At 38.2% G+C, this 20436-nt stretch overlaps 4 protein-coding genes across 4 annotated transcripts; all 4 read right to left on the bottom strand.

The window, feature by feature from the left end:
• Window positions 1-39: 39 nt before the first annotated feature.
• Window positions 40-3406, bottom strand: LOC111443428. Its single transcript, XM_023081240.1, has 4 exons — window positions 2993-3406; window positions 2769-2879; window positions 1374-1442; window positions 40-322 (listed from the first exon to the last, which is right to left on the bottom strand). Exons 1-4 carry the CDS (start codon window positions 3140-3142, stop codon window positions 272-274), a joined length of 381 nt encoding a protein of 126 aa, XP_022937008.1. The 5' UTR covers window positions 3143-3406; the 3' UTR covers window positions 40-271.
• Window positions 3407-4970: 1564 nt separating this feature from the next.
• Window positions 4971-7076, bottom strand: LOC111451560 (protein NUCLEAR FUSION DEFECTIVE 4-like). Its single transcript, XM_023092040.1, has one exon. It carries the CDS (start codon window positions 7017-7019, stop codon window positions 5280-5282), a length of 1740 nt encoding a protein of 579 aa, XP_022947808.1. The 5' UTR covers window positions 7020-7076; the 3' UTR covers window positions 4971-5279.
• Window positions 7077-8520: 1444 nt separating this feature from the next.
• Window positions 8521-11762, bottom strand: LOC111451879 (ACT domain-containing protein ACR10). The gene is made up of 6 exons (XM_023092479.1): window positions 11525-11762; window positions 11123-11341; window positions 10796-10901; window positions 9522-9855; window positions 9056-9340; window positions 8521-8849 (listed from the first exon to the last, which is right to left on the bottom strand). The coding sequence occupies exons 1-6, from the start codon at window positions 11676-11678 to the stop codon at window positions 8712-8714; spliced, it is 1236 nt and encodes a 411-aa protein (XP_022948247.1). The 5' UTR covers window positions 11679-11762; the 3' UTR covers window positions 8521-8711.
• A 7192-nt stretch (window positions 11763-18954) lies between these two features.
• Window positions 18955-20083, bottom strand: LOC111448036 (probable xyloglucan endotransglucosylase/hydrolase protein 32). Its single transcript, XM_023087484.1, has 3 exons — window positions 19760-20083; window positions 19463-19680; window positions 18955-19356 (listed from the first exon to the last, which is right to left on the bottom strand). The coding sequence occupies exons 1-3, from the start codon at window positions 20066-20068 to the stop codon at window positions 18990-18992; spliced, it is 894 nt and encodes a 297-aa protein (XP_022943252.1). The 5' UTR covers window positions 20069-20083; the 3' UTR covers window positions 18955-18989.
• Between the last annotated feature and the right edge of the window lie 353 nt (window positions 20084-20436).

Genomic DNA, 20436 nt, shown 5'->3' on the forward strand with positions numbered 1-20436 from the left:
TGGAACTCTAGTGAATGATACTAGGGTAAGTATAGAAACTTATTTGCAATTATCCCTTTATCATCAACATGGTTTGGCTCTGTGTTTCAGAAAGGAGAGTAACAAAACGGTTTATGGAGGGCAGAGGCTGTTTTTACATGAGAGAATTCGGAAAGATGGGGAAGGAGATTATTTGGAGGCAGTTGAGTTGGATAAGTAGCCACTCACGGAGCTAGCTCAAATTGCAGCAGCTTCATGCAACTCTTTATCCATTACATTACAACTGCTACGCCTACCGATCTATAAATGACTTGTTCATCAGGTTCACCGCATCATCCATAAACTGCACACCAAAGGAAAACCAAATATGAATTTAGGAACAACAATGAGCACAAAACTGCAGCTCAGATTCCTTAACGTCTCGAGCTTAAAAAATCTTCCGATTCGCGTTCATAATTTTACGCTCCAAGAATATGTTTTTCCCTCAAGGTTTTTAAAATGCGTCTACTAGGGAGACGTTTCCACATGCTTCGTTCTTCTCCCCAACCGGCGTGGGATCTCACAATCCAAGGGAGGTGAATTGGGAGTCCCATATTGATTGGAGAATGGAGTGAGTGCCAGCAAGGATGCTAAGCCCCAAAGGGAGGTGGATTGTGAGATCCCCACATCGGTTGACAGGGAAACAAAGCGTTCTTTATAAGGGTGTGGAAATCGTCTACTAGGGAGACGTTTCCACATGCTTCGTTCTTCTCCCCAACCGGCGTGGGATCTCACAATCCAAGGGAGGTGAATTGGGAGTCCCATATTGATTGGAGAATGGAGTGGGTGCCAGCAAGGATGCTAAGCCCCAAAGGGAGGTGGATTGTGAGATCCCCACATCGGTTGACAGGGAAACAAAGCGTTCTTTATAAGGGTGTGGAAATCTCTCTCTAGCAGGCGCGTTTTAAAAACCTTGAGGGAAACTCCGAGAGATAAAGCCCAAAGAGGACAACATCTGCTAGCGGTTTGGTCATGGCTCACTCTTGTGATATCACTAATTCTTGAGGAGGTTTTGCCTGCCCAAAGCCAGCTCCGCGTTCAGTTGCAAAGGGGAACAAAGCATTCTTTTTAAGAGTGTGGAAACCTCTCTCTAGCATACATGTTTTAAAAACTTTGAAGGGAAGCCCGAGAGAGAAAACCCAAAGAAGACAATATCTGCTAGCAGTGGGCTTGGGCCGTTACATATTGGTCATGGCTCATTCTTATGGTATCACTAATTCTTGAGGAGGTTTTGCCAAACCAAGGCCAGCTCCATGTTCGGGCCAGTGACGATAATGTTTTTCGAAAGTAAAATCAATGTGTATACTTCCAAGAACCTTTATGAAACACAGATATGAAGAGTTATGTGAATTTACCTTTCCAAGTAATTTAAGGTCTCTACCAACGGGCTCGAGAAACTTAAGATCGACATCAATGGGCCAAACCTGTCCACATGTAGCATAATAAAGACCAGAATACACAGCAAAAGCAGTTCTTATAAACTCAAAGTCACGATTTAGTTTAGCAGTGATAAAGGCAATGCTAATGGCATCCACCCTATAAGTAAAGTTACTACTAATTAGAGATTACACTATAGAAACTCCTCAACTACAACAATTACCCATCCCTTGACACCGCCTACCCTGTACTGTACTGTTCTTGAACCTATTTGTGAGATCTCACATCGGTTGGAGTGGGGAACGAAGCATTCCTTATAATAAGGGTGTGGAAACTTCTCCCTAGCAGACACGTTTTAAAAACCGTGAGGCTAATGGCAATACGTAATGGACTAAAGCAAACAATATCTGCTAGTGGTGGACTTTGGCTGTTACAAATGGTATTAGAGACAGTCACCAAGCGGTGTGCCAGTGAGGACGCTGGACCCCCAACGGGGGTGGACTGTGAGATCCCACAACGGTTGGAGAGGAGAACAAAACATTCCTTATAAGAGTGGAAACCTCTCCCTAGCAGATACATTTTAAAAACCATGAAGCTAACAACGGTACATAATGGGCTAAAAAAAACTATCTACTAGCGGTGGACTTAGACTGTTACACTAATGTAAATGTGGAGTACGTGAGGTCTATCATATTCTTCATCTCTCTCATCTCAGGGACAGCTAGGGATTACCAATCAATAACTGAGATTCTTCGGAGTTTTCTCGACTCAGACTTGTTGTTTACATTTTCACTGAGAAAACGAAGCATTGTATTCATAACAATGCTCATTCCACCACACTACAAAACATGGCCTCCTCAACCCCTCCATCTCCTCCCACCTTCTAACATTCAAACACTAACCAACCATTAACAAAACTCAGCTTGGCTATAAAGTTAAATCTGGTAAATAATGAAACCATGATCATGTGACAGAGAAAAGACAGGTAAGAGTCACTGCTAAGATTCTGATATAACATGCTTAGCACAGGATAACTTGTTGTATCAGGATAGAAGATTCTGAGTGTGTTAAGAATAAATTTTTTTCTTCATTTCGTTACACATCAAAAAAGCTTTTCTAAATTTCAAAACCACCGAAAAACATTTCGGGAAGAAACGCTTAATTGGTAGTTCTTCCAAACAGCTCAAAGAAAAGGCGTTTCAATAGCCTCAAAAGTCATAGACACCATCAGGTTGCCACTAGAGTAGTTAACATGATCAATTCAGTCAAATTCAAACACAAAATTCGAGTAAGAAAAACCAAGAAATCCTCTAGAAATCAAAATCCTAGTAATCCAAACAAATTAAACAAGGGCTATAATTAACAAACGATACCTTGAGACCAAGTAATTTGACAGGTGCAGTCTGTCCAGGCACAATACAATCCGGCCCAGCCGATTCCAAGATAGCATCCATAGCTAACCCACTTCCAATCGGATCAGGATGCTGCAAAAACAGAGAAAGATTTCCCCCAAAACCAACAAAAGAATCAAACAAAACCCAGAAAGAGAGAGGAAAAAAAAAAACAACAGAAGAACAAAGACAACGAGAGAACTCGCCTTCATTACAGAGATAGCGTAATTGGAAAAGGGGGATTGGGCAATGCGGAGCACAGGAGCATGGTGGATTTTCGGAGTGGGTTTGCCAGCAGCCCTCCATGGGGCGTCCTTTAAAACCGGTGTTCTACCGGCGGCCCCTTTCTTAGACATAATTTCCTCGCCGGAGCTGATGGGATTCTTCTAGAGCTCAAAAATCTGGATGGGGCTGAGATGGGTGAAAGAAAAAAGACGCGGATAATCGAGAAGAAATGGATGGAGTGCAGAGAAGACGAAGAGGAAGGCAAAGGATGATTAGAAAGTATCAGCCGCGTTTGTGAGCCTTAAACCCCCCTTGTGATGGATAGGTATATCCATAGATGCGAAGGTCGCCGCCAAAATTCATCACCAAACCCCTAGGCGGATGAAAATTAAATACCAGGAAAATAAAGGGGCAATTTGCAAATTGCCCATTTTTGTTTTCAGCTTTTTCTTCTTTTTTATTTATTTTTAAATGCCATGTCGGCGATAATAATGTAATACATATCAAAAAAAAAAAATTGAATAAGACATTCAAATATAAAAAACTAAAATATAATTTTTTTTCTCGTGATTTACTAGGTAATAATAAAAGTGACGTCATAAGTAAATTCAATGATTTCATAAACCCTATTTATTCAATATGACATTAAATTACTTCAACGCTCAAATTTAGAGTAATATATTTTAAAAATTTTAATCCTTACCGTTAGGTTTGACTATATTGATATGTCAAAGTCTTATAGGACATTAACATCAATGCTCCATGTCTATAGGATGACTACGTTATCTACTTGTCTTGAAATGATTCTAAGAGTGGAAATTATCCCTACACCATTTGGACCAAGGTCTGAAACTCATATTCGACACCTACTGAATATGCATGCACTTATAAACTCTATAGTTTGTATGATAAACCATGATTGAAAACTGTAACGAGACCCATATAACGGGACCCATTTGATGATGATATAGTTATAGTGATGAAAATGATTTTGTAGTAATTACACGTTATGTGTTTAAATAATTAGCCACCAAGTTCGTTGAAATAAGTGATTCTGGTCATCCTATGAAGAAGACTTCAATTTTATTGTCGGTGGTCTTTGGGAACAAGCCACCAATGTACATATATGGTCCTTGTACTGACTTTTTAGAACATTCTTCGTAGTTATGCATGTATCAAATATTAAATAATGAATCTACTCAATGCATGTACTATCATTACAATAATGTATGAACAATCAAATACATGTATCTACCAAATGAATCAAAGTCTCGTGACTCTTTAATTATTAACCAAGTATCGATTAATAAAGAGAGTTCTCGTGCCTCACGTCCTCCATTATTGGTGCTACTTGATTAACGGGTCATGAAGAGAAGTTTAATTCCGAAGTAACCCTTTTTCATTTCCCTAATGATTTTGTTTTTTTTTCATTCTATTGCACAAAAAATGTCCAAAAAGTTATCTAAATCATCACGGTGTGTCGATTTGTAATGTTCATAATTGAAATGATGTCTTGTTGTTTTCAACCAACCATATCCATAAATTTGACTTCCCACCTAAATTATTTTTGGATTTTACCACATTAATCAGAAAAATATAAGAGAATTAAAAGAGTTTCGATTACTTTTTTTCGTGTTTTGATTTTAATCATGATATCAAGGTTCTCGAGTGTTTTATGTCTCAATCCCGTGTTGTTTTTATCGCATGATTCTTAAAATGAGACGAAAGAATTTAAAGATATAATTTAATTTTTTTAAACCAAATTTAGAGAGAAAGAAAAAAAAGTATTTTTTAAGGGTTTGAATTGGAATCTTTCCCGAATTTTCATAATAAAATGACTAAAATACCCTTCCACTATTTACTTGTTTGGTTTAAATGACTAAAATACCCTTACACTACTGACCTGTTTGGTTTAAATGACTAAAATATCCTTACATTTACTCACTTGTTTGGTTTAAATGACTAAAATACCCTTACATTACTCATCTATTCGGTATAAATGGCTAAAATACCCTTACACTACCCACCTGTTTAGTTTAAATGACTAAAATACCCTTACACTACTCACCTAGTTGGTTTAAATGACTAAAATATCCTTACACTACTCACCTATTTAGTTTAAATGACTAAAATATCCTTACACTACTCACCTATTTGATTTAAATGACTAAAATACCCTTTTTAAGATGAAAATTTGATGCGACCAGTAAGATTTTCTATACTAACTTGTGAGCCTTAAACAATGATACACAGTGTGGATAAAAGTCCCTAAGCAGTTTGACTTTTCGCCACCGCACTGTTCGTCGGAGCCGCCATTTGCACCTCCACCTCCTCACCTGCTTCCTCCCTGAACTTCCGGTAAATATCGCCCTTATAAAACTTCCATGTCCGAACCACCAAGATCAACGAAACAAACGCCCCTAAAACAGTAGCCGCCGTGATTATAAGAAACGCCTTTCTGTAACATTCCACTCCCAAGCAATTCAAATCCTCCCCAATATTTCGCCGCCGCCCCGCCGCCTCCATCTGCCGCGTTGCCTCTCTGTCGTACAAATGTCCGGCCACTCTCACGTTCAGTATATAAGCTCCAATCGGGCTCGCCACTCCCCCCAAGTTGTACAGAGTTGCGTAGTACTTCAGCCCGAAAATTTCCGATATGATTGCGAAAATCAACGGCCACTGTGCGCCGAAGCAGAATCCGATGATAATTGAAGAAAAATAGAGCGAATTTGGAACTCCGAATGCGATTAGAAGATGACCGACGCAGGATAGAATCATTGTTACGAAGAAAATTAACGGACGCGGGACTTTGTATTTTTTCCAGAGAAATTCCGACAAGAATCCGGCGACTACACGGCCAAGGTAATTCCATATGCTGACGAGAGAGATGAATGTGGTGGTGCTCTGAGATGGGTATCTCAAAGACTCTCCGATTTGACCCAAATTGTCGATCGCTGTCAATGTTCCACCGACGCCGCAGATGGTGGCGATGAAGAGGATTATCATATCTATACTGAAAACAGCTTGCGGAATTGTGTAGTCCTCTCCTCTGTTTGGGGGTTTGAATGTATTTTCAAAGCAGGAACCCGACGGAGGACTCGGCGGCGCCACTGGCGCCGCCGAGGTCAGTGGCGGCGGCTGTTGTTGAGATGCTAACTCTAATTGCGAAAGTGGGCTTTCGATTTTAGTCTTCCAAACACTCAATTCCTCTCTGTAAACGATGGCCAGAGGAAGTAAAAGCAGAGCAATGACAACAATGGCACTTCCGGCGTATTCCATTTGATGAAATTTCAGGCGATTTTGCAGAATAATCAAAACCATTAACGACCCAGCAAGGCCAAGAGAAATATAAAGGATATGGAAGAAGACTCTGAGCTCATTCGGCTGCCGGAGATCCTTAATGAGTCGAACGAAACGGAGGAAAGTAACAGAGACGGCGGCCGGAAGCCAAGCGATTAAAAGGATGAGAGATTTGGAATTGTTGCCATAAAAGGCATGGTAAAGCTGGGTCAAAATGGCGCCGCTCAACCCGACAAAGCCCTTCAAAAGGCCCAAAACGCTGCCGCGACTTTCCGGGAAGTTCTTGACGCTAGTAACGAGAGCCCCTGTGTTAGCGAATGTCTGAGAATTAGCTCCGATACAAATGTAGAGACACATATGCCAGATTTGGGGCTTTGGGATCCGGCTAGTTACAGCCATCCAAATCATGGTGTAGCCGAAGAGATTCATGACGGCGCCGATCAGGAGAACGACCCAAGGCGGCGCGACCTCGTTGATTAGACCGCCGATAACGCCGACGTTGCCGCCTAAATCCTTGAAGAAACTAAGCAAATTAAGGGTGGTTTGGTCGTAGCCTAAGGAGGATTTGATATCGGAGGAGTAGAGACCGAACATGTAGGTAGCGCCGGAGACTGACATGATGAGAATGGAAGCGAAAACGGAGAACCACCGGCCGAGAAGGAACTGGTACCAGATGGGGTGGACGGTGGAGGGATTAGAGGCGGCCATGTTTTCCGGCGAGCAATTAGGAGGCTGTGTTCTTGAAGATGCAGTGTCAGTGGGTGTGAGTGTTTAAATACATATTTAAGGAGGTGGGGTTTCATTGAAATGGAGATTGGATTTTTATCTCTGTTTTTGCTGCTCTCTCTGCCACTTATCTTAGGTTGGATGGTTTATTGGACAAGAAGGGGGGACCCACATGACGAACATTGCAATCAACCCAAGCACGATTAAATTATAACCCTATCTTCTTGGAGTAAATATTTAGTATCACCATTTGGACTCGGTTGATCAAGTTGGTCGAGATCATAACCTGAATGAACCAGTTCTCAACCCAACCATTAACCTATTTTATCGAGTTGCAATAACTAGTAAACATATCGAGTAGGAAAATACGAGAATATTTGAAGTATATAATATATGATTAAGGATATTGAAGAAAAGATTCGAGGGGACAATAATTTAAGGAAAAATAATACATTAATATATTGTCATATTTTGTGGTATATTTGAGTCCACTCATTATTTCATTTTCCTAGGAATAACTTATAATATTATTTATGTTTCATTTCATTGTAACCATGTGCTTCATACCCTTTTGTTTTGATTCATCCTTTCTGGTCCATAAATTTTTACCGACTTTTTCTTTTGTTTTGTTCGGTTCTAGATGAGATCGAGAGAAGAGACGATCTTTGTTCTCGTCTTTTATTTCGGCTTTATCTCTGTAGTTTTATAAATTTGTTCTTGTAAGGATTCGAATGAGAGACAAACACGGGATTGGGTGAGGCGGGTAGAGGATTTAGGTAGGGTCAGAGGCAGAGACAATGATAGAGAATATAATTCCTATTTTCGGTTACGTTTAGCTAATGAAGAGAAATCTGTCCATATTTCGTTCTAAAATCATAAATACACACCTAATGTGGAGAAAGTGGATGAGAGTACTACTAGAAGCACGATGCTAGGTTAACTACAGACACACATGTGAAGCCACTTTCCATTTGGCAATAATGTAGAATCAAGAAGAGTTAAAACCGCCCACTTCTAAATCGAGTGGTTTTAAGTGAACACGCTTCTAAATGCAAAGGAGTTCTTATCATCTAACTCCCTAATCTAATGCGACGTCAGCTTCAAGCCACATGGAACTGTAGTACTACCTCAAGGTTGGCTAATCGTACACAACATGCTCAAATACTTTTTGTTTTGGAAGGCACATGAGTCTGAACCCCACGATAAATGTGGGACGGAGAGGAAGAAAAGAAGTGTGAGAACGAAAGTGGTATAAGAAATGGATGATAGAAGCTAAACTAAAAAAGGGTATTTGGAGATGTGTTATTTCGTTCATTTAAAAGGGTCATTAAATTTGTAACAAACGATTCAAGATTGCACGTTTAGTTCACTGGACGATGACCCTCTTTGGGACAACGCTCCAAGTCGGTGTCTTGCTCCATTCGAGCCCGAGGGCTTAATGAGGATTAACGCTGGGCAATAGTAGGGGGGGTTTTGCACAAGCTAGGAGTGTACTGGAAACTTGTTACAAGCATAATTTGCACGATTCTGTCCCATAAGCATACAAAGATAACTTGTTACAAGCATCAATAAGACAAGGAGGAGGAGGAGGAGGAGGAGGAGCAGCCCATCTAACCTGAAACAGCAAGCTATACATAGGCTAACTAAAGCATTTTCCACTTTAGATTTATCACATTATGCCCATCCCATCAACATCTTTCGGACTCCGTCCTCGATCTTGTTCCTGGGAATCGAAGACCCGACTCCTTCATCAAGCATGACTCTGTATACTTCCCATTCTCGACCTCCGATCAAATGGCGTCTGATTTCTGCCTGGAAGATCGATCTTGTTCTAGTTAAGCTTTGAAATCATATATAGTATACCAAAAGCAAAAATTTGCTCATGGAGTAACCCAGATGCATAACCAAAACTAAATTTGTAAAGCTATATCTCAGACTCTGAATATTCAGTTTGGACTTATTGGAATATATCAGAGATTGCAAGGATGGCAAATTATTGTAAGAAGATCGGGACGTACCAAAAAAACACCGATGTCGAGCAATTTGAGAGCAAGGGTGATGTCATGGAACACGAGAGGTCGACCCTTCCCAGATAACTCTGTGGGGTTTGCCACCAAGAGTTCTGTGTCGGGGCCTCTGCTCAAGATAGCTACTCTGAGGGGACGAATCAGTTCCATCCGCAACCGAGTTGACAATGCATTCTGCTTGCTTGGGTCTGTAATCTTCTTTCCATCAGCTTGCATGATGAACAAGTCGATCTCACAGCTTCTCGTCTGCTTCTTATTGAAGCGTCCATATGAGATCTGGCTACAGGATTGAGTTTAAATATTGATAACAGAACCTGAACTGATATGCAGTGCAAGAAAACATTTTAAATTGACCTTCATCATGAATAACGAAACGGCGAAAGGATTCGGACCCAACAGATTTGTGTGCCCATATTTCAAATAACTATGGCTATTCAATGATTTAATGTTTATGTACCTGAATGTTGTAGTCTTTAAGCGTCCTCATAATGTCGTAAATAAGACCCTTGTGATCTTGACAGACAATTTGGACGAGTGTGTGAGAAGGACTGAGCGAATTGTCTAATGTAACAGAGACATCTTTATGAACTAATGATCTGCCTTGTGAAGTTTCATTCAACTCCAAGCTACATGATTCTTCTGCAATTTCAGAGGGAAGAGAGGATGCCTGTGAGCATAACATAACTTCGGCGTCGACCATCTCTATTTCACAGCTTATCATTGCATCTCCCAAGACATGTTTCAAGTGGTCGCACGTGTCCTGCTGTCTCTTCGTTGTGTGCATGAGATCCCTAATGGACAAACAAAAATGAAAATATGTTATGTACAACCTCTATGGGTTCCCTTATACTGCTGCTGAAATAACAAAGTGTTCCACCACTCAAGAACTTTCAAACCAAACACCTTCCACCCAACTGCTTGCAGGTAAAGAAAAAGAGACGGGAGACAGCAACGAGGTAAAAAGGAAGCTCATTCAAGAAGAGCTGACCATACAAGAGTTTTGACAATCTAACGTACAATGAAAGAATTGTGAGATCCCACATCAGTTGGGGAGGAGAACGAAGCATTCTTTATAAGAGTGTGGAAACCTCTCCCTAGCATACGCGTTTTAAAAACCTTGAGGGAAGTTGGAAAAGAAAAGTGCAAAGAGGACAATATCTACTAGTGTTGGGCTTGGGCTATTACAAATGGTATCAAAGGGACACCGAGCAATGTGCTAGCGAGGAGGCTGAGCCCTGGAGGGGGGTGGACACAAGGCGGTGTGTCAGAAAGGACGTTGGGCCCCAAAGAGAGGTGGATTGGGAGGTCCCACATCGATTGGAGAAGGGAACGAGTGTCAGTGAGGACGTTGGGCCTCGAAAGGGAGTGGATTGTGAGATCCTACATCAGTTGGAGAGAAGAACGAAGCATTCTTTATAAGGGAAACATCTCCCTAGCAGGCGCGTTTTAAGGGAAAGTCCAAAGAGAACAATATTTGCTAGCAATGGGCTTGGGCCGTAACAGGAACACCCTACAAACACCACTGCCGAGGCGTACTATTACGATAGCCCTCCACTTCCTTTTTCCTTGTGGATAGCCTATAGGACAAGTGAACTACTTGAACTATTTATGCAAGTTATACTACTCTAGCCCTCATGAACAAAGAATCCGTTCCACACAGGTCAAAATGAATTCATTCATTGAGAAATACAAGAAACACACAATGCAGATAAACAAAGCTCAATCTTGAACCTGGAGTCAATGATGAAAAACAGATCCATCACTTTTCCATCTGGAGTGGTCGACACTTTCACTTTCTCTATAAGAATCTCGAGCTCGCAAAGAACCCATGTTACATCTACAAACAAACCACTCGCTCCAAATTAGACACAAATATGGCAAGCAACACAAAAGGGAACCAACAAAGAAGACAAGAACAACAGTATCCCCACGCTTAGCTCTCTTTTTCCTTCTTCAGGGGAGGAGGGTTAGGTCAATATTTAAGGAACAAACTCCCAATTGATCAGTTCAATCATGTAATCAACATAGAATCGAAATAACGGGGAGGAAATTACAAACCGTGTAACAGCCCTCTTCGGTCATGGCAACAAAACTTCAAAAGAAACATATCAGGGGGCTTTGAGGGTTGCGGTTCCGGGCGGAAATAAGAAAGCGTCGAAGCTGAGGAACAAGAAGGGCAAACCTCAATCAACCTCTGTTTCACTAATCCCCACTTCGTCGACGATTTTCCCGTCACCCAAAACACTATGTAGCACCATTTTCCGTCGGTCGTAACATCTTCAACACAGTATTGACGAATTCACAAGATCCACAAAACAATCACATCACTAATTCAAACAAATCAAATCTAAAAAAGAAAACCCAAATCGCCCACAACCCGTTTGATTTAAACCACGAAAACGAAAACCCAATCACGATATCTGAAATCAAAGCAGAGAAGTGATTAAACGATTCACTCACCTCCTCTGACAATGCTTAGACCAAAGAAGAGAAGTATGCGGCACAAGTCACAGCCTAACCCAGTTTTATCGGGGCAATTGACAGTGACGACGGTAGGCTCATCGTCTTTCTCCGACGGCCTCACAAGCACGACATCGTCGTGCAAAATACCCATATCTTCGTTTCTTCGTCTTTCTCGTCGTTGGTGCTGTGAGATTCAGAGTTTTCCGATGGGTTGCCAGAAAAATTCAGAGAACGCATTAATCCAGAATTTTTATCACTGTTCGCTTGTTCATTTTTACTAAAATACCCTTCACAATTCCAAAAATTCCCTCTTGTAAGAAAAATCTAAAAAAAAAAAAAAAACAAGGCTTTTGCAATATTATTTTATTTTCAATTAATTAATTGGTGAAATTACAATTTTAGTCAATTAAATTCATTTTTATATTTAATAAAATATTGACTCAATGAAGTGGTCTTCTATATTTAGTTGAACAAAAAAATATTAAAAATTAGTAATTTTTGTATAAACAAAATTCTAATTTTTAAAATTCTAGATATTAAATTTTAATTTTCTTTAAATAATGGGATCAAATTTATAATATAATATAATTAATTCCTACTTTCCCAATTTAAAATAAAATTATTAAAATAATTATAATTTTTAGGAAAAGTATTTTAAAAAATTCTTAGGCGAGGGGTGCATTTTAGTAAATAAATAAATAAAATAAAAACATTCATAATTCATATTATTATTATTATTATTTGTTGTGAACGGAGAAAAGTAAGGAAGGTGACAAAAGGCAGAACAGCTAAATAAATGGGATTTTTTAAGGCATCAATATTATATAAAAATAAGTAAATTACCAATTTAGTGTTCAAATTTTAAATTTATAAAATAGATTTTTTCTATTTGATAGAATAAAATTTTGCATTACAGTTCATGTCGACCGTCAGTAAATATTATTCGATTTGGTTCATCGTTATCAACTTCATGGTTTTAAAACACGTCTACTAGGGAAATATTTCTACACCCTTATTTGTTTCCCTCTCCAATCGATGTGAGATCTTACAATCCACTCCCTTGGAAAGCCAGCGTCCTTGTTGGCTGGCATACCGTCCGGTGTCTGGCTTTGATACTATTGTCCACTTTTGCTTGTTACGTATCGTCGTCAGTCTCACGGTTTTAAAACGCGCGTACTATGAAGAAGATCAGCCCTATTTTGAACAGTGTCTCACCCCGTTTGATGCGTGACTCATATACCATTTGTAATAACTCAAACTCACCGCTAATAGACATTATCCACTTTGACCCATCACTATCAACCTCACAATTTAAAAAAAAAAAAATACTAACGTTCAATCTTTATAATAATCTCCGGGATCTTAAACCTTAAAAATCTTTCCTTATAAAATGGTGAAAGGCCAAATTGGTAATTTACTCTAAATAAATGACAATGGCTATGGATGCAACGTCCAAATTCTTGGTGGAGATTGCCTTCTTTTTTTCCCTAATCAATTGTCTTTTTATACTTTTAAAAAAATGTCTTTTCTTTATTCCAATTATTTATTTATTTATTTATTTATTTTTCAACCCTTTTTAGCACATGCTCTTTTATATATATATATATATATATATATATATATATATATATATATATATATACTTTTCCCACAAATAAGTAAAGTTTTTAATTCCCATGATTTGATAAGTTATTGTCTTTTGTGTTTTATTTGTATTTTTAAATTTTTATTTTTTCGAAATTAAATATTTTGTCTTTTATGTTTTTTTCGATAATTTTTTCTACGTTGAGTAATGTTTTTTAGTTATTTTTTACTAACATGTTAAATTATTTGGTTCGTGCAAATTTAGATTATGCTATTAGTTAGATTATTTTCACGTTAAATTTTATTTTGAAAAATTCTTTTTGATATATATGAATGATCGTTCGGTTATATATTAAAATTAGAATCATTATACTGTCGTTATCGCGGCGGTCAAATTGAGGAAATTGGATTGTTTTAAAATGGTTCCAAAAGCAATTATTTTGCAAAAGACAAAGTGTAATGGAAACAAGGTGTAAGCTCAATAATTCAATTATTAAATACAAATAATAATAAAATAAAATAAAATAAGAGTCGTAAAAGTAGGAATGAGAAAAGGAAGAATCACATCCCATTGACATTGGGATAAGAATCTCCTCACCAACTTGACTCTTGTTGGATTCCCACTAATGTCTCTAAATTAAAGCATTTTATATGAGAGGATGAACTAAATTAACACTATGTTTGGCATATTTATAACCAAATATATTGAATCAATTTGTAAAAATCGAATATCGTCGCCGTGCAAAAGCCTCGAGATGGGTATTCAACCTAATTTGATTTCGAAGGAGTCGAGGAAAAGGTACGCAGATGTAATGAGAGGGTTAAGACGATGTGGGTCCGTATTAATGAGTTGATCAGTGCTCAAACATGGTTGTCCACGATCTCTCTATCTATGCGTGTCGTTATCGTCACAAAGAGGTTTGAATGGAAGATGCCTCTTCCTAAACTCAAAAGTCATTTCGTGTAGATCAAAGGGGCTTAATCCCGTTTTCTTTTTCCTTGGATCATTTTGATCTATTTATTATACTCGAGATTATAAAAACATTTTGAGATTGCAACCCTGAATGCAAATTGATGTGGGTGTGACGTATATATTTTGATATGAGATTAAAATTCGAGATGGGTCCAACTTTATTAGAGCTTTATACCATATGTACTTTGAATATTCAAATATGTGTATATGTTTTGTATTTAGGGGTAAGATAGATGCTTTTAGAGGGTATCCACTTGGGAGAAAAAGATAGACCAAGAAAATGAGGCTCTTGTGGCTCTAATTTGAATCTAAAAGGTTGCTTTCCTCACCACCACTTGGCCAAGTGCTATCCCAAAAGGTGCTCAATTTTGTTTTCAATTCATCCATTTAAAAATAAATAAATAACGGGTCAAAGATCTATTAGACAAATCTCAAGCTCGGAAACCAGTACAATTAACAAAACTGACCTTTCACAAATCCTAAAGATGATGTCCGAGTATTAGTAGAAATGAGATTAATTATATGTCAACAAATCAAATTTACTAATTTGAGAGACAACACAAAAAGAGTTGAATCTCATGTGTAAACAACAAACTCGTGTTAGTAAATTAATCGACGACATATGTTCGGACACGTTGAAAAGGTGGGATTTGATTTTGAAGATGTTGAATAATTGAATGCAAAATTCAAAGTTGTATGGTAGAATATTGAAAATGGTCCATAATTTGGGTATAAAGGAAATGAAAGGATCTTGAATTGAAGCTTCTTTTTCTAGGTCTAGAAAGAAGTGGAAAAATGGAGGGTATTAAAAGTGGGAACGAGAAAGATGTTTGCCCACTAACTAAACGAGGCCGAGACCAAATCCCAGAGAGCCCGAGAGACATTTCATAATTCAACATAAGTTCCACGGTATGAAACAAAACAATACCCTAGAACAAATCCATGAAAGTATCATGAACACGACAATGTTCATTTAGCTTGTGGAGACCTGCTCTAAATGAGGCAGAGAATTCCCATTTAAATGAAGAATGAGGGAGGGAACGAGAAAAATGTCTACCCACTAACTAAATGAGGCCGAGGCCGAGACCAGATCCCAGAAAGCCCGAGAGACATGTCATAATTCATTTCATAGTGCAGTTAAGAAGATAAGATCCAATTACCTCTTATCATGATTTGTCATGCAGCCATGCTTCCAACTTCCTTCATTACAGAAGTTTCACTTTCACCACTTGATTTCTACTTCTACAGCTGGCTAGAAGCTTAGAACAATATGCTATTCAAGTATTTGTCCCCACTATAGTTAAAACACCTGTTTCCTTTCCTATTCTGGAATCCAAAGGCCAAATTTTGTCAGATATTAGAATGGTGAACATAATTCGTCAATGGGCCATGCGCACATTTAAAGGACAGAGGCAACACAATCTTAGTAAGCTTGCTCCAAGAACTTCACAACGTAAGGCAGACAAGGAAGTTAAAAGTTCTTTTGGGAACAAAAAAGTTAAGGCAGCAGTGAATTAAACCATTGTCTACGCCAATTTCATCTGTTTCTTACCAGAGATTCCACAAGCATTGATTAACTACAAACCAGGAAACATATTCCAGCCATCCAGCTAAATTATTCAGAAAGTATGCACTGACAAAATGAACTGTATTGATGGGTATTAGTGATGAGAGTTTAAGATATTCTTTTATCTGACCGATTGAAGTCATAGCTTCCTTTAATTGACATCGACAGCGTCCACTGCTTTCAGGGCCACAGAGATCTGCTGGTCTTGTTGACATGTATGTACGACAGAAGTCTCCAAATTCAGTCTTGCTTTGCATCCTCCGCATCAACGGCTTTTGGAGGTGGGTGCTGCTGACCAGCTAGAGGTTGTAACTCCTCCTGTTAAGATTCAGAAAAAGCTTGCTTCAAGAAGCCAGAGGAGCAGACGTTAAGAATTTAAACCACTAGAGGATGTGTAGTGTTGAACACCCACATATCTGCTGTTAAGAACTCTGACATACGAAAATACCAAAATACAAACAAATATAAATGAACATCTTGTTTTACACCTGTAATAGTCTAAACCTACCACTAGCAGATATTGACCGTTTCAGGCTATTACGTATCGTCGTCAGCCTCACAGTTTTTAAACGCGTCTGCTAGGGAGAGGTTTCTATACCCTTATAAGGAATGTTCCGTTCCCCTCTCCAACCGATGTGGAATCTCACAACACCAGAATGAGAACACATTGTTATATCCTTATTCTCAGGGTTGTATGCAATGTCTTCTGTAGCTTGAGTGTATACATAATGCATAATGATTTTGGACCATTATATCTTTTTCAGTTTAAGGTAGAGAAAATTGGCGGGGAAGAAAAATCAATGAATGCCATCAAATTTAAAAGAAGCCATTAATTTATTCGTTTCAAAACTAAGAAACAGCGATTCCTGCAGATCCTAAAACCCTTTGCCAATATTTTAAAAGGCTAAAGCAGTGTTGAAGCTTTTAGCTTCTTGTTGGAGAGGTGAGGCGTCAGACTTGGTTTCAAGTTAAAAAGTTATACAAATCTGATCAAAATACTATTAGAAGTATTATTGGAGTGTTAAGGGCATATAAATATTTAGTAAGGGAGTTTGTTAAGCTATTTGGTTATAAATAGAGGGAGTGGAGAAGGAGGGAGCCAGACAATTGTTTAGTGGCTTATGGCTTGAGTAATTTCTCACGACGGAGCCAGACAAAATTAGAAAATTGCCACGAGGCAAGCCTCGAGGCACGAGCCTCAAAAAACGTTCTAAAACATTGTCTCTTGTACTCTTTTCCAAAAACTTCCTAAGAACTTGAGGACACAGATTTATGACCCATAAAGTTGAACCTGTTCAAGTGATCATTACTCGTTTAAAACTACCCAACCATGGAAACATAGTGACCACAAGTATGGAATCAACATTATGATTTAAAATTTATGAACTAGAGCTAATGTCATTTCAAACATGCATATCATTTATGAATACTACCCATTGCACAAAATCACAATTGGATAGAAGATACTTAATTGGTTTAGAAAACTACTGAAGCAAAAAGCATCCAATCAACATGAAGAAAATACCCCCCCTCCCCTCCAACCCCCAAGGAAAACAAAAAAACATGAACAAGAACAAGAATCGAATAAGTAATCACAAGTAATGAAGCACAACCCTGTAAAAGATCATCAGTATGCTCAAACTATTGAAATGGCATCTTGAGAAAACAATTAATAAATTCATACAGCAGGTGCCTAAACTCCCATCATTGTTTTTTAAAACTATCGTAGCAACGAACAGCATTCAGCCACCAAGAAGATTTATTGATCAAAGTTTAAGCGTCTCCATAACAGGAACGCATCATTTATATCCAATTTCTAAACCAAAATTCAATCCCATTCATAATTCTTCAACATGCCCAACTTATTAAAACGACTTCTTCAGAAGACAATTAGAAAACAGAATTACATTATAAAAGCGATAGCAGAACACTTACATTGCTATTTTGTTTGGCAGCAGGGCGATAGGGACAAGCTGGAGGTACCCTCTGTGGTTTTCTATATTCCCAGCCAAAAATTCTATAAATTTTGCCCTAAAAGGAAATTGAAGAAAAACAAAAAAATATATATATAATATGGAACAAAATAGTCTTCAATAGTAAAGAAAACCGAAAATCGTTAAGAGAATTTGATGAACAGGCAAAAAGATGAGATCCTAGAGAGAAACGAATCATATTGGCGTACCATAATCAAGTGGAATAGAACAGGCAGCGCGTTGACGACTGGAATGAGAAACAGAGGCAATAAACACGCCAAGCAAACCTATTCAAACGAAAAACAAGCGTAAAAGAAACATTCTAGCTACCAATCGCCAGAAATTGAGGGTTTTACCATTTTCGAACCGATTCGGCAACAAATTGAAGAAGACGATCGCAACTGGGACGCACTGGCGGACCCTTTGATGAATCTGAATTAATCCGACTGAAAGGAAATCAAAATCAAAATCGTCAATAAACAAACGATGAATAATGAATTAAAAATTAAAAATTAAAAAGTAATACACTAGACCCAACTAGGTTTCGAAACCGCGACCTTCACACTCTAACCAGCTTTTATTATATAATCTTATATTTAATTGTTCTTACAAATTTAAATGCTAATTTTTTACTTTAATAACTAAAATCTCGTAAAATTTAAATATAAAATATTTATAGGTCATAATTCATCACTAACATAGATTACAAACGTTAATATTTTTAAATTTTTTTAAAAGTAGGGTTAGATCCTCGTCTCTTCCATTTCTTGCTAATTTTTACATGACGACCATTCCGAATATATTTTGATTTGAAAATACGGGTTCATATGGTTATATCTTGAACTTATCTAGCTTAGCTTACATGTTAAGAATGTACTTACAAGATTAAACGTACGTCACACGTTTCATCGATTTACAAATTTTACATTAGCGATAGTTTAATATGATATCGAAAAGGGTCTTTAACGTCAAAACATCACAATGTCATTTTAAAAAGAAGAACAAATTCTTATAAAAGTAAAGAATAAATGCTTTTACCATTTTTTTTTATATATATATAAATGTCATTTCAACGAGAGTAAAAATTCGAACTTTTGACCTATTTATCAAGAATATATATGTTCGAGTAATATTTTAATAATTAATGGAAAATATGATAATAAAAGGTGAATTTCACTTGATGAAATTACAATAAAAATAACCTAAAACTCATAATATATTACACACCTCCATTATAAAAAAATAAAATACACACAATTTTTTTTTTATTTAAAAAAAAAAAAAGCACAACATGAAATTCATGGAGTTTTTTTTTTTTTTTTTTTTTTCAGTGCATGGGGAAATCAACAGTAATACCCAACTTTTCTATTGCCAGCACTCTGGTGTTAAAGAATGGTCTCTCTCGTTATCCGAACAATAGTTATAAACCAAGTGATTGCTCTGCACCCATTTCATCGCGTTTTGCTGTTGCCTTGTCAACCCCCCTGATCGGAACGGCGACGCAGACACCGGCCAGCACCGTGCCGGAGAGTATGCCGAACAACCCCCTGCTTTGAAATTAGTGAACTCAGCCACAAATGGCTGGTAACTGTAATCAGCTCTGTATTTTCCATCCTCCGTTGCCCATGAAGATGCATCCCAAATCGAACCGTAAAGCCACATTGGTCGTAGTGGGAATGTCGTAGCGCTCTTCCTTGGATATCTCCTTATGGGTATGTCGTCAACAAGAAATCTATAAACAGGACAAAACAGAGGAAGCGAGCAAAAACAGAGTGATTAAAACAGAGCCCAGATGGATTAATTGTGAAATTGAATGATGGGTTGGTTAATTAGCGTACATGATTTCCTTTGGGTGCCAGAGAATGGCGTAATGGTGAAAATCGGTGGTGGGGTCGAACCAGAGATGGAATTTCATCTCTCTGCCAATGATTTGACCGTCGCCGCTTCCTCTGATGTAAATGTTTGTCTGTAATGTGTAAGGCTTTCCTAATGTCGTTCCCAAGAATTCGATGTCGACTTCGTCGTGGAATCCGGGGTGGGCTTCGTTGTTGGAAAGCTGCCATTAATTTCAGATATGGGTTACAGAGCATTGAACGGGAGAATTTGAAATTGAAATTACAGAGGTTGGAACTTACGTAGAAGGCGGTGATGACGCCGGCGGTGTAGCCTGGTTGGAGTTTGATGGAGGCGCCGAAGTATCCGGATCGGAAAGGGCGGAGGGATTTGAAGCCGCTGCCAGTAAAGCGATCGAGCCAAATGGAGAGTGTATTTTGGTTCAAGCCTTGGTGTTGAGGGCCCCAGAGGTTGCGAAAGCTTCGGTAGAATTCCATGGGGTGGAAGCGGGTGCTCGGCCAGTAGCCGGGGGAGGGGGGGCGGTCGGCGGCGGCGGAGGAGGAGGTGGCGGGGTGGAGGAGGAGGAGGAGGAAGAAGAAGAAGAAGGCCATCGGAGTGGAGGTGGAAGAAGGCGCTGTCGTTGGTAGCGTTGGAGTGGAAATGAAATAGCGAATGGGATATTAAATAGGCCATTTGGCTCTTTGGGATGGACCCATTGTTAATTTTAATTTTATTTTATTTACAAATATGAAAGAAAAAAGTGAAAAAAAAAATTAATATTCTCATTATTCAAAAATTCTTTAATCATCGTTAAATTTCAGCCAAGTATTGAAATGCAATTAATGGGATATGAATATTAGAGAAATATTATGCAAATAAGTGATGTATATTTATTTTTTTAATTTGTAACCAAGCTATTTGTGTTAGCTTATTAGAGAAAAAATTTTAAAAATCGAGGAATATTATATCGATTCAAAAA

Source organism: Cucurbita moschata, unplaced genomic scaffold (assembly GCF_002738365.1).
Source record: "Cucurbita moschata cultivar Rifu unplaced genomic scaffold, Cmos_1.0 Cmo_Scf00001, whole genome shotgun sequence".
Taxonomy (NCBI): domain Eukaryota; kingdom Viridiplantae; phylum Streptophyta; class Magnoliopsida; order Cucurbitales; family Cucurbitaceae; genus Cucurbita; species Cucurbita moschata.